The following is a 25404-nucleotide window of genomic DNA, read 5'->3' on the forward strand; positions in this document are numbered from 1 at the left end:
TCATTCTAGTTCAGATGAACTATGATCTAGGCTTAATGGTATAATAAAATAAAAGAATATAGTTAATACTAACTTTTTTATAAGAATGGCATCAAGGACCTGTGCTTTCATCCATGGGAGCAAACTAAACCAATTTATAATGTTAGAGCATTACAGAGTTCTGAGACACAGAGATTTGATTGGTAATTAAGTTAAAAAGTGACAAAATAAAGATTTGTAACCGTGACCCCATTTTTGGGCCAATCTTCTATCTACTGTTCCATGACCCATCTCACATTATAAGATATATTGAATTAAATACTTTGGATCATGATATTATTGTATCTCTAAACTCCCATTCCTTTTCTGTTCTCTGAAGAGAACTACAGTGATATTAAGGTGTAGAGAAAAGGAAATATGTAAAAATTTTTAAAAGTTAAAAGACTGGTATATTTTTTTTTAATTTTTGTTTTATAAGAAATAAGTATAAACAAAATTGTTGCCATTGTTGAGGGCATTGAAAAATTCTTTTTTTTTTTCTCTCAACAGAAAATACAGAGCAAATAACTTTAAGCCTGATGCAGACCTAAGGCAATGTCAAGCCCAAATTACACAGATGTGACTGAATTCATTCTTTTGGGTCTGACTAGTCGTCAAGAACTTCAGGTCCTGTTTTTTGTGGTATTCTTAATTGTATATGTTATCACTCTGGTGGGGAATCTCGGAATGATCATGCTAATCGGTGTCAGTCCCCAGCTCCAGAGTCCCATGTACTTCTTTCTCAGCCATTTGTCTTTTGTGGATGTCTGGTTTTCCTCTAATGTCACCCCAAAGATGCTAGAAAACTTATTATCCAAGACCAAAACCATTTCCTATGTTGGATGTTTAATACAATGTTATTTTTTCATTGCTCTCGTCCATGTAGAGGTTTACATCCTGGCTGTGATGGCCTTTGATCGATTTATGGCCATCTGCAACCCCCTGCTTTATGGGAGCAAAATGTCAAGGACAGTTTGTATTCGGTTAATCTCAGTACCCTATGTTTATGGCTTTTCGGTAAGCCTCATTTGCACCTTGTGGACTTATGGTTTGTATTTCTGTGGAAACTTTGAAATCAACCACTTCTATTGTGCAGATCCTCCACTCATCAAGATAGCCTGTGGTGGTATCCACATCAAGGAATATACCATGATTGTCATAGCAGGAATTAATTTCACATACTCGCTCTCTGTGGTGCTGATCTCTTATACATTTATTGTCATAGCCATCCTCCGCATGCGCTCTGCAGAAGGGAGAAAGAAGGCTTTCTCCACCTGTGGCTCTCACCTCACAGCTGTTACTATGTTTTATGGAACACTCATTTTCATGTATCTCAGGCGCCCCACAGAAGAGTCTGTAGAACAGGGGAAAATGGTGGCTGTGTTTTATACCACAGTCATTCCTATGTTGAACCCCATGATCTATAGTCTGAGGAATAAGGATGTAAAAGAGGCAATGAACAAAGCTATTCATAGAGCTTGTTTTGTGAAATAATTCAAAGAATCAATTGTCTTCAAATATGAAAAATGTAATAATAATAATAAGGTCCTAGAGTTGTGAGGGATACCAAAGTTCTTCTTCAACTTCAAGTTCCACTCAAACAAGCATAACATCAATTTGTCTCTGATGAATTGTCATATACTTTGATGGCTCCAGGTGGTGCTGTATTTAAAGCATGGAGCCAGGAAGAACTGTATCTCAGACTTTTGACAGTTGCACAATTCTAGGCATGCATTTTAATCTCTGCTTTCCTTAGGTTCCTTAATTGCAATAGAGGGATAATTAAAAATCAACTTTATGGTGATTTGTCAAGATCAAATGAGATAATAATTGAAATTCAGTTGGCATTGTGTCTGGCACATAATAAGGTATTTATAAAAGTTTGTTATTGCTATTGTTATTACTGTTACTATTCTTACAAGACTCATTTTAAATTCTCTTTTGTAAAGAAGGACTTTTACCATTCCCCTTGCTACTACTTTTTTCCTCTAAAGTGGACTTCTAACTACTGTTGAGGGCATCTTCTATTTCCAGCAGTAGAAGATAAAGGGGATTTATTTTAGGCAATGATAAGCACTGTCCTTTATAACTGTTTAGTGATAGTTGATTCTTTAGTCAACTCCACAAAGTTACCAAGTTAACACATAGACAATCTAGCTGCCAAAACACTTCATACAGAAACAAGTCAGCCTTAATGTATTAGAGTTCCTTACCAGCTCTTTCTGTCTCTCTCACTAACCAGCCTCAGGGTGTGGATTTAGAAAAGGGCCAAAGACTGGCCTTTCAATCTTTGATCATCTTCAATGAAAAATTCATCTAAAAGGAATATTATAGTATAAATACGCTTATGAAAATGAACCCCTCACAAAATGTAGTGTTTCTATCTCACTATCTCTATATTCTACTCCTCATTTCCTTAATTTCATCAAATTAATTGAGAAAACTCAAAAGAAAATTGCCTACTTCCCTCTTCCTCTACTCTCATACTTCATCAAAAAATACTATTTCTAATCTACAGTAAAGCATGAAATCAGGCTCATTATCTCCTACATTTATCTTCATGTAGACTTCCATTAATAATTATGTAATACTCAAGAAGTTAGAGCACCCAGGCAATAATGTCATATACCTCCAGTCAACAAGACCTGAGTTCCAAATAAGTCTCTGTAAAGTAGAGAAAATAATAGCAACTACTTTCTAAGTTTGTTAGGAATGAATGAGATCATGTTTGCAAAGCACTTAATACATAATACCTGGCACAAAGTAGGCACTTAAGAAATGCTTGTTTTTTTTTTTTTTTTTTTTTTTTTTTTTGTTTTGTTTTGTTTTGTTTTTTTCAGGTAGGGGATCTTAGAACATTGTCCATGAACTCAGAAATTTCAGAGGCTTCTGATTAATGCAAGAGAAAAAATTTACATGAACCATATATTTAGGAAACAAGTATTTATTAAGTGCTAATTATATACCTGGTATTATGCTAAGCACATGTATATAGCAGAATTCATCTGAAAGAATGAAAAAAAAATAGTATATCAATGGAATCAATTAAAACTGTGAAGGAAGGAAGCATAACAGTGACAAATATCAAATTAAATTACAAAGCAGAAATAATAAAAATTTCCAGTATTGGCTAAAAATAGAATGGTGGATCAGTGGAATAGATAAAATAAACACTAAAAGGTAGTAAATGCTTATAATAATCTAATGTTGGATAAAAAAAAAATCTAAGCTTTTTAGATTAAAATTCACCATTTGAAAAAAATGCTGGAAAAACGGGAAAATAGTTTGGCTGAAGCAAATTATAAAACAGCAGCTCATATTATATACCAAGATCAGGTAAAATGACTAAAAGATTGAGACATAAAGAATTATAACATAAGCAAATTAGCAGAGCGTGGAAAATTTTTACTGTTCAATTGATGGATAAGGAAAGGCTCCATCACCAGACGGAATATAAAGGGGATCATAAGATACAAAATGAATCATTTGAATTGCATGTCACTGAAAAGTTTTTGCACAAACAAAATCAATGCATTCAAATTTTAAATGAAAGTAAGAAACTGGGGGGGGATTTTTCAGGAAATTTCTCTGATGAATGAAATAGATTTCATTTCTGAAATAGATATATATGTGTGTTTATACATCTATTCATATAAATGACTCAAGATTGGGAATTCATATCCTCCTAAATGCACATCTAGTACTCTATCCACTAACCTATCTAATCTCATTGAGGGCAGAAATCATTTTATCTCCCTTAACTTCCCTTTTTTTAACCAACACTTGGCAGAATCTTTGGCTTATAATAGGCATTCATTTGTATAGAAATAAAGGAACTCCTAAGCCTGTGAGATACCCTACGTAACAATATACTGGAGGAGAAATGGATTGGAAAGGTACAGCACAAGAAGGAGTATGTTGTGACAGGAGCATGAAGAGGGAGCCTGTAAAGAGTTTTAAATACCAAATTAGGAGTATTATCCTCCCACAATGAATCCTTCTGAAATTGATGAAAAACTTGGAATCAATAGTTTCTCCACGTTAACTATGAAAAATAAAGACCTCACAGAAATTATATGCAAAAAGCTTTCCTTATTCCATTGGAGGAGGAACAAGTAGATATACATGCTGAGATCTAGTTTAGAACCAAAGAGATCTAAGGCAAAGTCATGCTATGTAGAGACGTGAGAAGAAAAAAAAAATGAAGCAATGAGGTGAAAATAAAATGGTGGAGTAAAGAAAAGAACTTGCCCAAACTGTCCTCCAAACTGCTTCAAATTCCTTTAAATGTTATTTTTACATCACTAAAACACCAAAAAATACAGAGGAGAATATTTTCCAGCCCAAAGCAAGTTAGAAGCTCAACAGAAAAGTGTGTGATACAGGGCTAGGAATTCAGCCTGAAGTCTTAGTGCAGGCTACTCCAGCACAGCCCCAGATGCAGCCCCCAAGCAAGCCCCAGTCTGCTTCTAAACCTCTCAGCCTAGGGACAACAGGGACAACTTCAAAGGTCAATGCAAAAGGTTTATGGCAGTGGGGTGAAGGTGGGGTATGCAGTCCCAGGGTAACCCCAGTCACTGGAGCCCCAACCCCAGCCTGCATACTAGATCTGACAGCTCCTGTAGGGCGGATACACTCCTAACAACTTCCAGAAAAGAGGGCTTGAGGTCAAATTCCTAGAAGGATTTTTGAAATCAACTGCACAATACCCCTGAAGCTTGGGACAGTTCACCCTCCAGTCTGGAAACAGAGCCTTGGGTTAACTAAGAGTTAAAAGATAAGTAATAGGCTAGCAAAATGAGTGGAAAACAAAAAAGAAAGTTTCTGACTATTGAAAGTGATTATGGTGACAAGGAAGATCAAAACACACTCAGAAGATGCTAATAAATCTGAAACTCTCCAAGAAAGTCTCCAAAGTCTCCAAGAAAAATAAAAATTGATTTTGGGCCATGAAAGGGCTCAAAAGGGACAGCAATCAAGAAAGAGAGATAGAGGGGAAAATAGGGAAATAATTGAGAGAGGTGAATTGATAGAGGTGATACAAAAAGCTAATGAGGAGAAGAATACTTTAAAAAGCAAAATTAATCACTTGGTTAAAAAAAAAGCTCATTGGGGTAAATAATTCCTTAAAAATAGAATTGAACAAATGGAAACTAATGACTTTATGAGAAATCAAAGTGCAATAAAGCAAAACCAAAAAAAATGAAAAAAAAAATAAAAAGATATGTGAAATATCTAAAATCGGTAAAGGAGAGATAATTTTAAAAAAATTATTTGTCTACTTGAAAGTCATGATCAAAAGCAAAAGCATAGGCATTATCTTTCTAGAAATTATCAAGGAAAACTTTCTTGATATTCCAGAAACAGAGGTAAAATAGAAATTGAAATAACCCACTGATCACCTCAAGAAAGATATCCCAAAACATAAACTTCCAGGAATATTATAAACCAAATTCCAGAATTCCCAGGTCAAGGAGAAAACATTCCAAACAAACAAACAAACAAAACAAAAACAATTCAAGTATAGGGAAGCCATAGTTGGGATAACATAAGATTTATACTTTAAAGAACCAAAGGACATGGAATATTATATTCTGGAGAATAATGGGGCTAGGATTGTAACCAAGAATCACCTACCTAGAAAAACTAAGTATAATATGTTAGAGAAAAATATTATTCTTCAATGAAACAGGGCTTTCAAGCATTCATGATGCAAAGACCACAGCTGAATGGAAAATTTCATTCTCAAATATAGGAGAAGCAAAAGGAGGGAATCAGGAAAGTGGTATCATAAGAGACTTAATAAGGATTATCTGTTTACATTCTTACAAGGATGATCCTTGGAACTCATTATTAAGTTCTCATTATTATGGTAGTTAGGAGAGGACATGGGTATGTAGTGGATATTAAGGGATAATATCTTGTTTTTAATAATGAAATTAAGGGTTGAGAGAGGAATGTACTGGGATAAAAGGAAAGAAAGAATTGAAATGGTGAAAATTATCTGCTATAAAAAATAAAAAGCAAGAAAAGGTTTTCATAGTGAAGAGAAAGAAAGGGATGAAAGGGGAAATGAATGAATCTTACTATCATCAGAATTGGATAAAATAAGAAATAACATACATCCTCAACATGGGTATAGAAATCTATCTTAACCTGCAGAAAATGCAATGGGAATGGATTATGAGAAGGGGGTAGGGTGAAAAAAGAGAGGGCCTATTAGGAGAGGGAGTTATCAGTAGCAAAGCATTTTTGTTGAGGGGCAGGTCAAAAGAAGAGAGAGAATAAATGAGGGAAATTTCAGTTAGAAATAGTAATTGGAAAAAAAATTTGAAGCAAGTTTCTCTGGTAGAATACTATTGTTCTCTGGGAAATGATGAGTAGGATGCTCTTAAGAAAAAATAAAACCTGTAAAAATTTCCATGAATAAAATGATATGCACTATATACAAAATAATAGTCATGTTCTGTGATGAACAGCTATAAATGACTCAGTAGTACAAGCATCCACAGGTACTCTGGAGGACTTATGATTAAAACAAACAAACAAACAAACAAAAAAAAAAACTCTTATCCATACCCAAGAAGAAACTGATTATGTCTGAATACACATCAAATCAGTTTCTCTCTCTTTCTCTCTCATATATGTGTGTATGTGTGTGTATCTTTTTTAATTTAATTTTTTCTTGAGGACTTTTGTTTTATTAGGATAGGAGATCTATGTTTTCTTTCCCAACTTGACTTTTATGGAATTTTTTTGCAAAATTTCACATGAAATTTCTTAATTGTGGGTGGATATTAGGGAAAGAATTCAAAAATCGTAAAAACAAATGTAAAAAAATTGTTTTGAAAGTAACTGGGGAAAATTTTAAACAAATAAATGAATATTTTAAAAGAAAATTTATCAAGCAACAGCTAGCTATAAAGGGAATAAATTTGCCTGGTGACATGAAGCCATTCATAGTAGAACCTTATGATGAGAATATGGTTCTTCTATGTGTTTATTCAAGCTCAACGACCTAGATCTAGTTTGAACCAATGCTTTGGTTTAGCTACATCAGAATTCATTCAGAGGATAACAACAAACGAATGTTGTTATACCAATATCTGGACACAACTTACTTGTTGGGCCTCAGCTGTGGAAAACTAAGTGTCTCCTAATAGTATAAAATTAAAAAAAAAAGCATGGAATGAAAAGAAGAGTGGTCATGGGATGGGTTTCTGATGCCCATAATGGAAGCCTTGTGTTATTATTATTCAGCATGCTTCAAGGTCATATATTTATACATTGAAAACAACTACTACTTACTTATTCTAAAATAAACCCCATGTTTAATACATTTGCTACTTCCTGGGACTATCTATGGCATCAGCAACATCTTGTGCATACCTCCATTGCATGGCTCCAATCTCTGCCATTATTTCAATAATAAGTGACTTTTATAGGACTGACACTTGAAACTTTTTCCTTCAAAACCTAACAGCATGAATAATTTCACCCACTCCTTCATCAGTCATCTTATCTATCATCTCCTCTACTCATTTAGGAACATCTGAGACCAAGATTTGTTTAATGAGGCAAGATTCATGTATTTTTTCTGGTATGCTAGAAAGTTTCTAGAGGAAAGACCTAAAGTTCCATCTATCCTGTCATCTCCTCCCTATCCAATTCTTTGTTTTCAACATATAGCTTTCACTTTTTCTTTTAGTATTATCAGAGCTTTGGTATTGTATCACTCTTGATAGTCCAGCTCCAGCAACATATATTTTTTTCCTGATTACGTAGTGAATCTTAAATTCATCTATCTCTGTCACTTGCCTCTCATAAATAGCAGCCATCTTGGAACTTTGCAGAATACACTCCATACTTGCAACTTTATACATAGAAACTCCAAACTTGACAGCTCATTACAAACTCCAGCATGTGAATGGAGGCAAATGATTTAATGTAGCTCAAATTTCTACTGGCAAATCTAACTCGTTTCATGTTACCATCACTCTCTCGATAGAAGACTATTGCCAACTGCTCCATACTGAAAGCTGTAAGCAAGACAAAAGATTTGCTAGGATCACTATAAGACAACACTGGCCCATGTTGATTTCACACTTATTATGTACTAGATCTATTTTTTTAAAAAAAGTAAAAACATAGTCCCTTCCTCAAAGAGCTCACAATCTAATGGTGAGAAATAATAATAAATATCTATGTACATACATAATATAAACAGAATAGATTCAATAGAATAATAAACATAAAACATATCATCTATAAAATCTATATAATTTTGGATAAAATTAGCCTCATGGCTCAGGTAATGAGATATGACCCATCCTGACTAAGAGGATGCACCTGGAAAACTTTGAAGTTCTTTCCTGTAATATTTAAAACTAAGTTTTCATTATCTAAGCATTTAGATCTTTTGGTTATTCTAATGAATCAATAAATGCAGTCATGCAGCATCTTTTAAGCATCAGTTACTCTAATGCATCAATAAAGAAACTCATGTAGTATTTTTTATGTATAACTGTGACAGGGGCTAGATTGTTGAGAGAGACAAAAATGACACAAATACCTATCCCATCAAACTCCATGGATAGAATTCATTTTTTTTAATTCATTTTTCCAAATTATCCCCTTTCTCCCTCCACTCCCTCCCCTAGATGACAGGTAATCCCATACATTTTACATGTGTTACAATATAACCTAGATACAATATTTGTGTGTAAATACCATTTTCTTGTTGCACATTAAATATTAGCTTCCGAAGGTATAAGTAACCTGAGTAGATAGACAGTAGTGCTAACAATTTACATTCACTTCCCAGTGTTCCTTCTCTGGGTGTAGTTATTTCTGTCCATCATTGATCAACTGGAAGTGAGTTGTAGAATTCATTTCTTCTCTTAGTAGTTTGGTTTTGTGATGACTACTCAAAAAAAGAGGATATGCTCTTGAGGGAAGGGAGAGTGTTTTATCTATTTTTTTAATATATCTCACACTATCTACCATAATCTTTTTCTCAAATTGGTCAATAATTTTTTTTTTGTAATCCTTTAGCTTCCATCAATGAAATGATAGCTCTGATATCCCATGGACTCAAGGGGACTTTCTTATTCATTTTTAAAGGAAAAAATCCTGCACTTCATTGTGAGAGTGAAATTTCTACCTTACTCTTCAATAGACAAATAGATAAAAATAATAATTCACCAAAAAATGGTGAATCCAAAATACTCAATTACTACTAAAATAGTTTTGATTTGTTTTTTTTTTCTTGGATGAGACAAAATTTTATAAGAATTGGATGAGAATACCAGGCAATTTACATAACTCATATTCTAGTCCTTCTTCACATATCTATAGGCTGTGTGTTCACAAATACATCCCTTCACAAGGAATTCGCTACTGTTCTAATTGGCAAAACTACTGCAGTTTTCCATTGGTAACAACAGTTTCTTCAATGTAAGTTCTTTATGTCAATAAAATTAGATGTCTTTTTTTTAACAGTATGAAAGATAAGGTACTGAACCAAGAATCGAGAAGGTTTGTGCAGATAGGCTGCCTCGGACTTTTATAAGCTATGTAATATGTACAAGTCTTTACAATTCCTGGAATCTAATAATAATAATTCATTATTATCCCAATAATAAAATTACAGATCCTAATAAAACTTCCACAGTGTTATAATGATGTTAAAGAATTATAACACATGTAAATTGATTTGAAAAAAATAAAACAAAATGAAATGTGAGCTTTGGTCAGAAAGTTCTCATAAGAGACACAAATACACACACACATACACAAACACTGACAGGTAAATCCACAGAGAGAGACAGAAAGAGACAGAGATAGCAAGATAGCAAGATAGAGAGAGAAATTCTCCTTAACAAAGCAAAAATGATGAGGTCCTGAGAAGTCCTTGTTCATTTCATGCTCCAAAAAATGTCATTCAATAATACTTTATACAAATTAAAAATGAATCACTTTAGATAGTCAGATTTGTGTCAGAACACAGAAATACAGATATGATTAAGACAGGAACTTATTTAGTCATTAATTTACTTTTCATTATTCTCTTCACAGCATCCTTACCATCTTTGTTTCTCAAGCTATAAATCAAGGGATTTAACATAGGACTTACAAAAATAAAGAAAACTGCTACAATTTTTCCTTCTTCTACAGATGTCTCCGATGGAGGTCTTAAATACATGCAAAAAAGAGTTCCATAAAACACCGTGACAGCTGTCAGATGGGATGCACAGGTAGAGAAAGCTTTACGCCGGCCCTCATTGGAGAGAATACGCAAGATGGCTATGAAGATAAACATGTAAGAGATGAGAATGATTGTGAGGGAGCAGATGAGGTTGGAACCAGCAGCTATAAACATGGCTGTTTCTTTGATGTAGGTGTCTGAGCAGGAAAGGACCATAAGGGGTGGGTCAGCACAGTAAAAGTGGTTAATCTCATTAGGGCCACAGAAGGATAGACGGAGCATGAGGATGGTTTGTATCAGGCTATTAAAAAAGCCATAGACATAAGGTACTGTGACCAAGGAGATGCAAATATTCCTGGACATTTTGCTACTATATAGCAGTGGATTACAGATAGCCACATACTGGTCATAGGCCATAACTGTGAGGATGTAATAATCTATAACCACCAAGGCAATGAAAAAATGAAACTGTATGAGGCAGCCAACAAAAGAAATGGTTTTTCTTTGTGATAGAAAATGGACCAACATCTGAGGTGTGACATTGGTGGAATAACAAAGGTCCACAAATGATAAGTGGCTGAGGAAAAAGTACATGGGAGTTTGAAGTTTGGGATCAGTCCTGATCAGTGCAATCATGCCCACATTTCCACATACAGTGATGAGGTAGATCATTAAAAATATTACAAAGAGGATAGATTGCAATTCTGGACGATCAGTCAGTCCCAGAAGAATGAACTCAGTCACCTCAGTATAGTTTATATTTGGCATTTTATTCAATACCTAAAAAGGTAAAAAAGGAAGATAAATATGACATTTTTTCCATTAAGTATTTTACTCTTAAGTGACTTTCATACTTTTTTCTTCCTCCTATTCTCATATATGGCTCATAGAGAACTTGAATATCAAGAATTACCTGTTTATTTAGAAGTACCTGATTTATTCTAGAACCCAATATTTTAATGATCTTGAAATTCATAATGACTTAACATATGGTTACAGTAGCTATAAAGGTGGATATTATTTTAAGCTGCCTAAATAATTGAAAAGTGTGAATGGCTATAAAGGTTATATTCAATCTGTACTATCTCAATAATGTCACAGATTGTCTTTGTTTCTAGATGTCAATTTTCATCAGAATGTTGCTAAACAGTAAAGCATGCAGAAAGGAGAATTCAAAATAGCATCAAGATTTTCCCATATGAAAATCAGTTGAAAGAAGTGGCAATTTTTCACCTTGAGAATAAAAGATAAAGATTTTTATCTTCAGAAACCAAAAGGATTTTGTTTTGGAAGAGAAATTATAGACTCACAAAATTTGATAATTGAAAGGGATCTCAGAGGCAACCTTGAATTCCCACTCTAAAATGCCAACAAGTCATCATCCAATTTTGCTTTAAAGATCCTCAAAATTGGGCAAATTTCTCTTGTAGATATAATCCATTCCAGTTTTGAAGAACTCCCAATTGTTTGGAAATTCATCTTTATGTCAAACTTAAATATTTCCAAGCAAACTACTCTAAATTTTCTTCTTCATGACATTATTTCATTTTATTGAAAGCCATTTTCCTTTCTCTCTTTAGCAGACTAAAAACTAACTAAACTCTAGGTTACTGAGTAAGCAACTTAGTTAATAAGAATTTCTTATACACATACAATCTTCTGGGCATAATACCAAGTGCTGAAGTTACCCACAAAAAGGATGGATTCTATTATATTTAGAGCTTTCAAGAAAAAATCTAAGCAAACCACAAATAAAATTGCAAATCTGAAGAAAAACCTAGAAATTATCTCTTTAAAAAATTATTGCTTATTTTCCCCTTCATTCACATCCATTAGTACAGACTTTTTGTCTATAATCAATTTCTAGTTATCATCTTTGGCTGAAATTTTATACTTATGTATATGCTGAGTTAATAAAATTCTTCTCAAAATAAGAAAACTTCAAAGAGTGTTTCTTAGGAAAATTATTTTTTCTATAAATTATTGAAAATGTACATAGGTCAGTATGCCATAGGTTTTCATCTCATATCTCTTTACTCTTTTATTTCAAAATTCTTTATGAAGCCTATCTATAATCAATGCTTCTACTTCTTTTCTTTTTTTTTTTTAATTTTTTTTATTCATTTTTCCAAATTATCCCCTCCCTCCCTCCACTCCCTCCCCCCGATGACAGGTAATCCCATATATTTTACATGTGTTACAATATAACCTAGATACAATATATGTGTGTAAATACCATTTTCTTGTTGCACATTAATTATTAGCTTCTGAAGGTATAAGTAACCTGGGTAGACAGACAGTAGTGCTAACAATTTACATTCACTTCCCAGTGTTCCTTCTCTGGGTGTAGTTGTTTCTGTCCATCATTGATCAACTGGAAGTGAGTTGGATCTTCTTTATGTTGAAGATTTCCACTTCCATCAGAATACATCCTCATACAGTATTGTTGTTGAAGTGTATAGTGATCTTCTGGTTCTGCTCATTTCACTCAGCAACAGTTGATTTAAGTCTCTCCAGGCCTCTCTGTATTCCTCCTGCTGGTCATTTCTTACAGAGCAATAATATTCCATAACCTTTATATACCACAATTTACCCAACCATTCTCCAATTGATGGACATCCATTCAACTTCCAGTTTCTAGCTACAACAAAAAGAGCTGCCACAAACCTTTTGGCACATACAGGTCCCTTTCCACTCTTTAGTATTTCTTTGGGATATAATCCCAATAACAGCAATGCTGGGTCAAAGGGTATGCACAGTTTGATAACTTTTTGGGCATAGTTCCAAATTGCTCTCCAGAATGGCTGGATTCTTTCACAACTCCACCAACAATGTATCAGTGTCCCAGTTTTCCCACATCCCCTCCAACATTCATCATTATTTGTTCCTGTCATCTTAGCCAATCTGACAGGTGTCTTCTACTTCTTTTCTTTTCACACTCTTCTTCACTCCCTATATTCTGGTTTCCAAAAGTATCATTCAACAAAAATTGTTCTCTCCATAGCTGCCAATCATTACTTAATTGGCAAACCCAAAGACAAAGCTTTGTTCAGGCCCCAACTCCTTTAACTTCCCTGCAGACTTTTCTTGAGATTTGTTTGTTACTATACTTTCTCATTTCTCCTTTTCCTTATTGGATTATTGCCTTTGAGTCTCTTTTGTTACATATTTGTCCAGATCCCTATTCATCAGTTGTGGGTATGCTGAAAGGCTTTATTCTGTCCCTACTCTCTAAACTATTTTTGTTTTAGTAACATCATCAGTTCCTATAGATCCTTTTGCTAATGGTTCTCAAATCTACTAACTCAGTCCTAAACTATCTTCTATTACTCCAACATTCTCAAATTGAGTATTAAACATCAGATTGGAAATACTAAACTCAACTTGTCCAAAATTTAATTTATTACCTTTCTGACAAAACTCTCTGCTGTCTCAAGCTTCTCTAATATTGCTGAGGATATCACCATGCTGCCAGTCAGCAAAGCTTATAACCTAGATGTCACACATTGTCAACTGCACTCAAATTAAGCTGTATAACAGCTTTCATATTCACTATTTTCTATTCTAACACTGCCACCCATTGTAGAGACCTTCATTATTTCATGCATCTTCATCATCCATAGTTGTTTGAATATTGTACATCCCATTAGAACTTCTTTCTTTTTTGTCTTTCTTTGTTGTTTTGTTTGTTTCTCCAGTGTTAACACAGTGCCTGGCACATAACAGTGACTGAGTATTTGCTATTACCTCAAGTGCCTTCCATCTACCAATTTCCTGACTTTGTCTTGAATTATTCTCATATCTGCTGTCGATTCCAATTAGAGCAATTAGAACTGAGATCAGGAAAGATGCTCTAGTTGGAATCGACAGCAGATATGTATCTTGAATGAGGAGGAAGAGAATCCCAAGTGTGGAGATGAAAATTGAAATTCAAGTTTTCCTGGAGGATACTTTCTACTACATACTGATGTTTTTTAACCTTTACAATCCACACCACCAAGATTTTCCTCCTCATGTAAGAGTCTACAATTCCTATCTGAAACAAAAGCAAATGAAATTTGAAAGCAGAGAAGTTATGATTTACTTTGAATTCCTGAGCCCCCACAGAATTTCCAACGCTACCTGTGAAAGAAGAGAGATCTCTCTCCAAGAAGATAGAAACTCAAAGGCAATTCAGTTATGTTTATGAGACCTTTGTCATTGAATCCCTAGGGTTCAATTAGCCTCTCCCCCTCCATGAAGAGTTGTGTCAGAGAGATTACTTAATTCTTAATATTCACAAGAGAAAATAACCTTGATGTTCCTAATGAGTAAAAACTGATGGACTCTGTGATTATGTTTTATTTTAGTTACAAACCAGTGTTCTGTATGATTCAACTTTCCTGTGGATGATACAACAAAGGGTCTATAAAATGGAAATAATGATAAAATCCAAATTCTAAGGTTGTTGTGATAATAAAATAAGATAATGTTTGGAAAGTATTTAGAATGGTGTTTGAACATAATTGGCATGATATAAATGGTTGTAGAATTCTTCTATGAAAACAGAAAATACCATATTATTGTATTGATTACATATGATAATTATATTGGTTAGAGAAGAAAATGAAGTCAAAATAGTTAAGACTAAGGGGATTGGAAATTTAGAAAGAGGGCATAGAATAGGTTTAAGAAGGATGAGACATTAGAAAGATTGAATGACAGGAGATTATGTTGTGTTACATCCTGTAACCATCGCTGAGCATTGTTGAAGTTGAGTGAAGTGGGATATGAAAACACTAAAGAACTTTGAGGTTGATATATTTGATGGAGCGTCAATAGTCCTCCATTATAAGAAGAGGAGCTGTGGAGGAGAAGAGCAAATTGAGTCAGGTACTCAGACTCTTTGATAAGCATGTTGATACAGTCATTCATTCATTCATTCATTCATCTTGCTGATTAGACAAAAGAAAAGAAAACACACACACATGTTTATGTGTGTGTATGTATATATATATATATATATATATATATGTGTGTGTGTATGTATATATATATATATGTGTATATATGTAATATGAATGTATATATGTATATACATATGTAATATATAACTATATATTATATCTCATATTATAACATTGCATATAGTTCATATGTATGTATATGTATATATATATGTGTGTGTGTGTGTGTGTGTGTGTGTGTGTGTGTTGTTGTTGTTGTTGTTGTTGTTGTTGTTGTCCTTTATTTTTGAATTGGATTAAAATGACTTCTCTATGTTAGAACTGAGTTACATTATGTCTAATCTTGCTGATTAGACCAGTATGAGCTTGAAATGCTCTGCCACAGGTCAGATACAAATATTTAAGGGACCTTTGGGGTAACTTCTGTAATTTTGGATATTGCATGTTTCCTTTCTCTTCCTGGCATTTCTTCTGGAGTTGTCTGACTGCATTGACCATATTGACAGTTCATTGGCTGCTGAAGCCACTCTGATTCTCAGGTAGATGACCATCTTGCAAGTGAAAGATAAGCCTATTAAGTAGGACTCTGGCAAGAATCTTTTCAGTAATGACTAAGAGAATAACACCTCTCCTTTTGATTGTCATAGGTAAACTTATTCCAATTTATTTTACAAAAATGAACAAGGGTGGAATCCTTGATTTCTGGAGGATGATCTCCTTTTGCCACACTACCAGGATAATTTTGATCATTTTTTGTATGAGCAATGAACCCCACTCAAACATTGAAAGTTTAATTTGGAATAGAATCAGCACCAGGTACTTGACCACATGAAAGTACCCTAATGTCATTCAAAGCTTCTTTAGTTGGACGTTCAGCTAGGAAAGAATGGATTTCAACCACTAGTAAATGGCTTCAGCATTGACTGATGATGGTATGTTGAGAACATTAGGGAAGTCTTCAGCTCATCTGGATCCTTATCACTAATCAATGTGGCTCCATTAATACTGATTATTGAGATGCACCCTAAGTCTTTGATTCATAAATTACATTAATGGCTTTATAAAAGAACTTTGGATTGTTACTATCAGACTAAAACTAATTTCATCTGCCTTCTTACTGATTCAAGAATCTTGCAACACTCTAAGCTTTGCTTGTATTTTACATTTGATAGAATTAAAAGCTGTCTTCTTAGAAATGGATGAACTATCGTTCTGGTGAACCTTACGGAGTTCTTATTTTTCATTAAGCAGCATTTAAATTTTCTCATCATTTTGATTCAAATAGTCTTGATGTTTTTTAAGTATTCTGACCCAAATAGCATGTGTAAGTTCTATACACCAAATAACTGAAAGCTGCTCATACCTTTTCTAATTCACTGTTACTTTGTTTTGGTTCAACTTTCCCTGCAAATTAGCAACAAATTCTTCACTCAGAGAATCACTCTAATCTATGGACATTATTTGTTCTAGTAATCTTTTAATCTTGGGGCTCCTTTGTTGAATGTGACTATATACCTTGAAAAGATTAAATCTATGACCTCTCCAGCATTCTGCACTACACATTGCCTTTGTCACTCTTATATCTTGTCAGTCTCTTCTCTTTATAATCAATCACAGTCTAATCCATACCAATATTTGCTGCAAGAATGTAATCACAAAGTTTTATAACATTTAGGTAAACAGAAGATAGTACTAGTGACAATAAGATAGTGACGTGTATAAGTTGTCATTACTAAGTGACCATTTCTCTTGCTGCTTCCAATTCCTTTTTTTCCCCAAGGATTCCCTGCCATGTCTAGTAGTCTAAACCAATTAATAGCATCAGTCTCCCAGAGTTATAAGCTTTTACCTTTTGGAACATCGAGATAAAAGTCTCCAGGCTTTCGTAAAAATTTTCTTTGACCTGATGTTAGTTTTAGTTCAAGTAGCAATTTCATTATCATGAGCTTGTCATCATCATCCTATAAGTTTATTAACTAGATAAATTATGATTACAAAACATACACCAGCTTCATGGTACTCCCTTTCACTGCAGCCAATCCAGAAAAAAACAAACAAACAAACAAACAAAAAACAAAACAAAACAAAAACAAACAAAAAAAACATGTACCATCTCTTACTTCAGTCAACTGTTCTTCATTTGTCAGTCTTGTTTCACTCAGGGATACTATTTTGATGTGATAGCTGTTTAGCTCTCTTGCAACAGAAGCTGTTTATCTTTCACCTTTATTGGATTTTGAGTTATACATGAGTGCACACATTCCATGTACGAATCACAAACTGAATCAACTTTGCAGAAGTTTCTGTACATGTCTACCATTTCAATGCCTTTGAAAGATGTAACTTCAATACCAAGGAGAGTAATCAATTCATCTATTTATGTGTAATTTTTCTCAACAAGGATTTAAATAGAGCAACAAGTATAAATATTGTGATTATCACTGAAAGAGATCCTATAAATTATCTGAAAAATGTGCTAACCATGTATTCTAGAACAAGCCATTAGGATTCTGAGATTCTTCATATAAATTAAGATGAACCCTAAGGTTCCAACCAGTTTCAAACTTATGATATGACTTTGACAATTTCTCTTTCAGTGACCTGCATCTGGTTGTGGATTTAGAAAAGGGACAAAGATTGGCCCTTCATCTTTGATAATCTTCAATGAGAAATTTGTCTAAAAGGAATACTGAATGATAAACACTGTTGGCCCTTCATCTTTGATAATCTTCAATGAGGAATTTCTTCTAAAAGGAATACTGAATGATAAAAACTTATGAAAATGAACTCCTTAAAGTCTGAAAGTAGACATTATATATTTATATTACATTCTCTTTCTAGTCTACCACTTGCTTCCTCAATTTCCTCAAATTAATTAGGAAAACTCAAATGAATATGTTATGCCAGGTTATGGCAAATGGGCTGAGGGGTGGAGACAGAATGTGAGCTGTTGTTTTTACTATAGTCCAGCCCTCCCACAGTCTGAGGGACAGTGAACTGGCCCCCTATTTAAAAAGTTTGAGGACCACTGCTAGTCACTATGGTACCTATCTGCTTTTATTTATTTATTTTTTTGGTGGGGGAGAGGCTAATCACATTAAAGCTCAGTCTTTGGCTTTAAAAAATAACCTAATCTCCCAGTTTCCTCATCTATAGAATAGTGATACTAATAGATGTTGAATAGTTCACAGTCAGTTCTTCAAAAACAAAACTTTTTTACATTTAAAATGCCTTTTGAAGATTTTCTCCATCATATTCTTAAGTCTTAATAATCCAACATTTTCATAGCATTGCATGGTTTCTGAGGGGTAGATTATCACATCAAATATTTCACAATCAGCTCTTATAAGTTCTTCGTTAAAATTGGATTCAGTACATCACTGAATATGACCTACATTAAAAGACTATAGTGAAGTTCCAATGATGTTGTGACAAAAAGAGCCATCTTCACCCAGAGAGAGATCTGTAGGAACTGAATGTGGATCATAACAAAACATTCTCACTCTTTTTGATGTTGTTTACTTGCACTTTGTTTTCTTATTCATTTTCTTTCCTTTTTCATCTGATTTTTCACATGAAACAATTGTATGTTTACACATCAAAAAGACTATGGTAAGAATGAAATTGATAATATGCCTGTTTTACACTTAAACCTAAAATCATTACATGTATACAGCTAGAGATTATAAGTGGCATATATGTGGGAGAGAGAAAACAGTATCTTTATTCATTGTGGGAGAAAAATTTCAAGCATAATATAAATGTCAACTATTATTTCCATTTATTATTTCACTAAGAAATTCTTATTTTATGAAGAAGTACTTCAAATGCACTCGTCTTCTTGTTACCTCATGCATGATTGCCTATGAGAAAAAAAGACTGGAAAGTTTCATGCTTGCAGGATTGAGTAGTAAAGTGACCCATAAAACTTTGACTGGTTGTGTCCTTCTTGGTATCATATTCTTGATCTTCACAGAGAGAGAGAGACAGAAAGAAGGAAAGTTATTTGCCCCAGGTAATGCATATAGGGAGTGTCATAGCAGGTTTCAATACCATGACAACTGATTCAAGGCCTTTTACCATCCTAACTTCCCTCCTTCAGATACCCTCCCCATTTTCCTACTAACCTTCTTAATTTTTTTCCTTTCTCAATTTTTAAAAATATTCTTATTTTATTAAATAAAGAAATGAAAAAGAAAATAAAACAAAACAAAAGAGAACATTGTCATGTGCCCAGCAAAATATTAGGGAGGATTCAAAAATATATAACAACAAATTAGCAGTTCAAAAAAGTTCATGCGTGTATATATATATATATATCTATATATATGTATAGATATATATAGATAGATAGATAGATAGATAAATATATATATATGTGTGTGTGTATATATATGTATAAGAAATTATATTTTTGTGTCCATTTTTTCTTCACTTTCTCGTAAATTGTTATTGTTCTCTGCTGCATACCTTTTTTACTTTATTCTTTCCCCCTTTTAATGCCCAATCGTACCCTAAGCAGGCTATATTTAAGAAAGAATATATTTATGAATATATACATACAGACAAACACATACACACACACACACACACACACACACACACTGTTCCACTAGAGACTTCCTGTAATAGCAATATTTAACTACATTCTGACTCCATTGAATTGCATTATCATCTAGACCACTCATCTCTATGCTCCCCAAAGAGAGGAGTTTTAGAGTTTTGTTAAATTCTATGTAAATTAAACTTCATCATTTTACTAGTCAATTAACTTAGTAATCTTGTACAAAAAAAAAGAGATAATTAGGGTAAATCTGTCATAACCAGTTATATTTCCAAGTAGAATGTAAGCTCCCTGAGCAGAGAGACTGCTTTATTTTGTTTTAGTCTTAGAATATCCAACTTAATCCAGTACCTTGAGTACAATCATAACCATATGATTTTTTTGGATTGAATTGACATAATTGTTTTCAAGTACTTTAAAAGATTCTGGTAGTATGTTTCAGCAGATTAATCTTTCTACTTTTTATCAGAAGGTAGAACTTTGAATAATAAGTACAAGTAATAAAAAGGAAAATTTAGGTCTGAGGTTAAAGACAACTTCCTTATTATTAAAGCACTTCAAAATTCAACTAAGCAGTGGATAAGATATGCAGTAAAGAGATGGATCTTGAATTAGCACAATCTTGTTCATTCAGTTACTTCAACCATGTCTGACTCTTCATGACTCCATTAAAGATTTTCTTGGTGCAAATACCGGAATGATTTGCCAATGGTTTGAGGAAATTGAGGCAATCATGATTAAGTAACTTTTCCAATGTCATGGCTAGTAAGTTTCTGAAGTCATATTTGAACTTTGGTCTTTATGATTCAAGATTGGTGCTCTATCCATTGCTATACCTCAGTAATTTTAAAGTACTATATAAATTCTCTCTCTTATATTATTATCATTATTAGTAGTAGCAGCAGCAGCAGTAGTAGTAATAGTGGTGGTGGTGGTGGTGGTGGTTGTAGAGAGGAGGAGAAAAAAGAGCAAAAACTTGTTTATAATAAAACAAACATAAACAAATTAGTTCCCTTTCATTGGAGGTCTTCATAGAAAGGATTGATGAGCACTTGCTAGACTCCAAGATTCTGGAGGACAGAAAATGTTTTCATTTTATCTTTGTTTTTCCAGAACCTCATATTACATCATAGCATCTTGCACAAAGCAAGCCCTGGATTAAGTGCTTCTTAGATTAGATTAGAATATTTAGGTAAGGGAATTATTTTCCAAGTATGGATGGAGTAATAAGCTTTTAGCATCCTTTCCTAAACCAAATATTCTTGCTTGTGTGATTTTCTGCATACTGAGATTTCTGTGATTCTAAGAGATTCATTGACATTTTGAACTGAAGAAACCTCAAGAGACCATTCCATCCTTGCTATTTCAATAAACAATTATATAGAGTTGGTTATTTGACCAAGGAAAAGGAAAGTGTCACAAAGGCACTTAAGAGTCTTGTATCTTGATTTTCACTTCACCATTATTTACCACATAATTCTTCCTTTTTTTCCAGAATTCATTAAATCCAGGGTTGATTAAAAAATAAAATGATTTAAAAATTAAATATATAAGTTTATATTGCTTATTATAAGCACTGAACTCAAGTCCTAAGTGCAGAACATTGTATTATTACATGATGGAAATATTACTTGAATTTAATTTTATTTCATTACAATACTCTGGACTATATATCTATATCTATATCTATATCTATATATATATATATACATATTATATCCATAATAAAGTTTGTGATTGGATAGATAATCTGACACTCTGAAATAATGTTTTGCTAAAATCTATAGTAGACATTATGGGAATTCTATGAATTCTAAATATGGATTCTAAAATAATGCATTATATTCTCATGATGAATAAAGGTCTCCATAGTCGACTATATAAATGTATCTCAAAGTACAAAAAGTATGTATGTGCTTTGTATCACTAAATAATATTTATATAGAACTTTAAACATTATGAAATCATCTCACATAAGCATTCTCATTTGATCTTCCCAAATCATATAAGTGTTATTGGTAACCCCATTTTACAGATGAATAAATTGAGAATGAGAGAGGTCAGTAGACTTGGCCAGGTTCATACTTCTGGGAATACTCAAATAGACTTGAACTCAAGTTCTATACATTTTATTCACCAAGCTACTGACTTGTCTTGCCATCACCAAAAGTATTTATAAAATGATCCAATGACCAATTGACTTTCAATAGTTAAAGATCAGTCAATGCACATGCAAGTCCATAGGATCGCACCTATGAGGCAAAGCAGGGTAACACTGAACCACATGGGAGCATGGGCACTGAGGAGAATCCAGCTCAAAAACTTCTCTAATTGATATAATTCCTTAGGGATATTGTAATGGCTTCCTGGGGATGTATTTGAGTCATCCTTCAGGGAAAAAGCCTAAGAAATATATTATAATACAAACCTTTCTACTTTACTGCTTTGCATCAAAGAGTCTTAGAAGAGAAAGATACCTAGGAGATCATCTAGTCTGAGCTGTCACCCAATGCAAAGACATACATGGAAAGACAGTCATTGAGGCCAGGCCCTTCTTCTGAAATAAACTATGTAGTACTGTTCTGAAACCTCACTACATTGACAGGTAGGCAATATTTTTTGTTTGTTTTCTGTTTTCTGGAAGCTTAGAATAAATCTCTTATTTTGGTTTTCATTATACATGTCTCATTTATTGAATAATATATATTCAAGGTTGGGCAGAATTTATATCAACAGTTATCACTTCATTCCACTCCCGGCCACTAGTTAAGTTCAGATACACAAGCATCCATTTGAGAGACCTATCCAGTTTTACCAAAAGCCTCTATATAACTGTGCTTCTATAATTTGATAAATAACCATCAAATGCAATCAACTAACATACAAAAGAGAAAATGCATTGCTGAAAGAATCCTTAGAACAAAAGAAGTACAAAAATGTATATTGGTATAGTCAAACTTACCTCCTTAAACATTGAAGACTACTTGCTATTCTGATCATTTCCATTTTCCCTTTCATTATGGTATTTCTAGAATATTTAAGCTAAAAGATTTTAGGCAAAGGACAGAGGATGTCAAACGAAGCAAGAACTTTTCAAGGCATCTCTTAAAACATCAAGATTTTATATTGCTATTTTTCATCCTATCTATCTTGAGCAACTTTGGGGTTTTCTTGGCAAAGATATGGAAGAGGCCTACCATTTCCTTCTCTAAATCATTTGACAGATGAGAAAACTGAGGCAAGAAGTATTAAATGATTTACCCAAAGTCAGATAATGTCTGAGACAAGAAGTGAATTCATGAAGATGAGTATTCTCAATTCTCATTCTGTGCTCCATCCACTTAACTACTTAGCTGCCCTAAATTTATAAATGACACGATATAACAAAAGACAATAATTAAAGGTGACCTTTGTCTTGAAAGAAGAGAAATTAAATTCCTGATTTGGTATATTTAAATGTAAGTTAGTGAAAATGCACTGGTAATTATTAACCTTGATTAATAATGATAATACTATTATGTTTTGGGGTAGCTAGTTGGCACAGTAGCTAGTGGCCCTGAAGTCAGGAGAACTTGAGTTAAAAACTGACCACCGACACTTAACACTTCCTAAGTGTGTGACCCTAGGAAAGTCATTTAACCCTAATTGCCTTTGCAAAAAGAGAAATGATTATGAGTTTCAACTGAAAAATTATAATGTGATGAGTGATGATGATACTAGTTAAAATTTGTATATTATTTTAAGATTTGCAAAACACATTACATATATACATATATGTATATGATCATCAGGTAACATATAAGCATTATGCTACGCATAATTATCCTTTTAATCCTCATAACTCTTTAATTCAATTGTTTGTCATTATCCCAATTTTAAAAACAAGGAAAGTGAAACTGAGAAAGGATAAATGACATAGTGAAGGTCACAAAGTTAATAAACATGTGAGACAGTATAAAAGTTAGGCTGTTTAGCTGCTTAGTTAACTTTCATTTAGATTTTATACAATTAATGCTTCCTGTAAAATCATATTTTCTATTTTCATGTAGGCTTAAATCTGATTGATAATAATGGAATTCAGAATAGTATGGTAAATGTAGATTGTGAATACATACATATATATATATATATATATATATACATACATATATGTGTGTATATAAGTATATGGATATAGTTCTACAAGGGGAAAGTTTTGTGTGTATATCTGTGTGTGAGTGTGTGACATTGAGAGAGAGAAAAAGGATGGAGAGAAAGAGAAAAAAAGAGAGAGGCAGGGAGGAAGAGACCGACAGAGACAGGATGAGACACAGAAACAGAGAGAAACACAGAGTCAAAGAGACATAGAAAAAAGAGGAATACAAGAGTAAAATAAGTTAAAAAGCTGTATGTGATTCTTGATGATTGGTAAAGCATCCTAAAGTGACAAACATTTGCTTTCATATTCATTACATCCCTTCTAATATTTTTAATGTGCACATCTTTCAATGGATAGGACATGAGAAAATGTCTTCTCCAAACTACACAGAAGTAACTGAATTCATTCTCCTGGGACTAAGTGAGGATCCAAGACTGCAGAAGATCCTTTTCATTGTCTTCCTAGTGATCTACATCATCACTCTGGTGGGGAATCTGGGCATGATCATGCTAATTCATAAGAGTCCACGCCTCCACACTCCCATGTATTTTTTCCTCAGTCATCTCTCCTTCGTTGATTTATGTTACTCTTCCAACATCACACCTCAGATGCTAGTTCATTTCCTCTCAGAAAGAAAAGCCATCTCCTATGCAGGATGTTTCATCCAATGCCTTTCCTTCATTGCCCTGGTGATCACAGAGTTTTATATCCTTGCTTCAATGGCCATTGATCGCTATGTGGCCATCAGCAGCCCTCTGCATTACAGCACCAAAATGAACCAGACTGTTTGCCTCTGCTTGGTCATTGTTCCCTATGTCTATGGCTTCCTGAATGGCCTGTCCCAGTCCCTGTTGACCTTTCACTTATCCTTCTGTGGACCCAATGAAATTAACCACTTCTACTGTGCTGACCCTCCTCTCCTGTTACTGTCCTGCTCTGATGTCTATGTCAAAAAAATGGCCATGTTTATAGTAGCTGGCTTTACTCTTTCAAGCTCTCTCTTTATAATTCTTTGTTCTTATGTTTTTATTTTTGCTGCTATTTTGAGAATCCGATCTGCTGAAGGCAGACGCAAGGCTTTTTCCACATGTACATCTCATCTAATAGCAGTCACTCTCTTCTATGGGACCCTCTTTTGTATGTACTTAAGACCCCCTTCTGAGCAGTCTGTGGAGGAATCCAAAACGATTGCTGTCTTTTATACCTTTATTTGTCCCATGTTAAATCCCTTGATTTACAGCCTCAGAAACAAAGATGTCATTGAAGCTGTGAATAAAATGTTCCAGAGAAAACTCTTGTTGAAAATGGCAGGCTGTGTTACATAGATATATTGGATCAAAGAATCATAAACTCTCAATAAGCTTAAATAAGCAAAGAAATTGTGATCTAAATTCTGAAAATTTCTTCTCAATGGTTACAAAATATAGAGCAACAGTAAGTAGTAGAATCAACTTTCTCATTCATTTTGGCTGATTTCAGAGTAAATATCCTTTCCATTATATTTCAATTGCCATCTTATCTTTAAAATCCA

General features: G+C 33.6%; 3 protein-coding genes across 3 annotated transcripts; 2 read left to right on the top strand and 1 right to left on the bottom strand.

The window, feature by feature from the left end:
- The first annotated feature begins 573 nt into the window (after positions 1-573).
- On the top strand, positions 574-1512 carry LOC141546598 (olfactory receptor 5M9). Its single transcript, XM_074274547.1, has one exon. The coding sequence runs from the start codon at positions 574-576 to the stop codon at positions 1510-1512; it is 939 nt and encodes a 312-aa protein (XP_074130648.1).
- Positions 1513-10054: 8542 nt separating this feature from the next.
- LOC141546595 (olfactory receptor 5M5-like) lies at positions 10055-10993 on the bottom strand. The gene has a single exon (XM_074274537.1). It carries the CDS (start codon positions 10991-10993, stop codon positions 10055-10057), a length of 939 nt encoding a protein of 312 aa, XP_074130638.1.
- Positions 10994-24241: 13248 nt separating this feature from the next.
- Positions 24242-25198, top strand: LOC141547520 (olfactory receptor 5M10-like). The gene has a single exon (XM_074275914.1). The coding sequence runs from the start codon at positions 24242-24244 to the stop codon at positions 25196-25198; it is 957 nt and encodes a 318-aa protein (XP_074132015.1).
- The last annotated feature ends 206 nt before the right edge of the window (positions 25199-25404 follow it).

The sequence above is a fragment of the Sminthopsis crassicaudata genome, chromosome 6, assembly GCF_048593235.1.
Source record: "Sminthopsis crassicaudata isolate SCR6 chromosome 6, ASM4859323v1, whole genome shotgun sequence".
Lineage (NCBI taxonomy): Eukaryota > Metazoa > Chordata > Mammalia > Dasyuromorphia > Dasyuridae > Sminthopsis > Sminthopsis crassicaudata.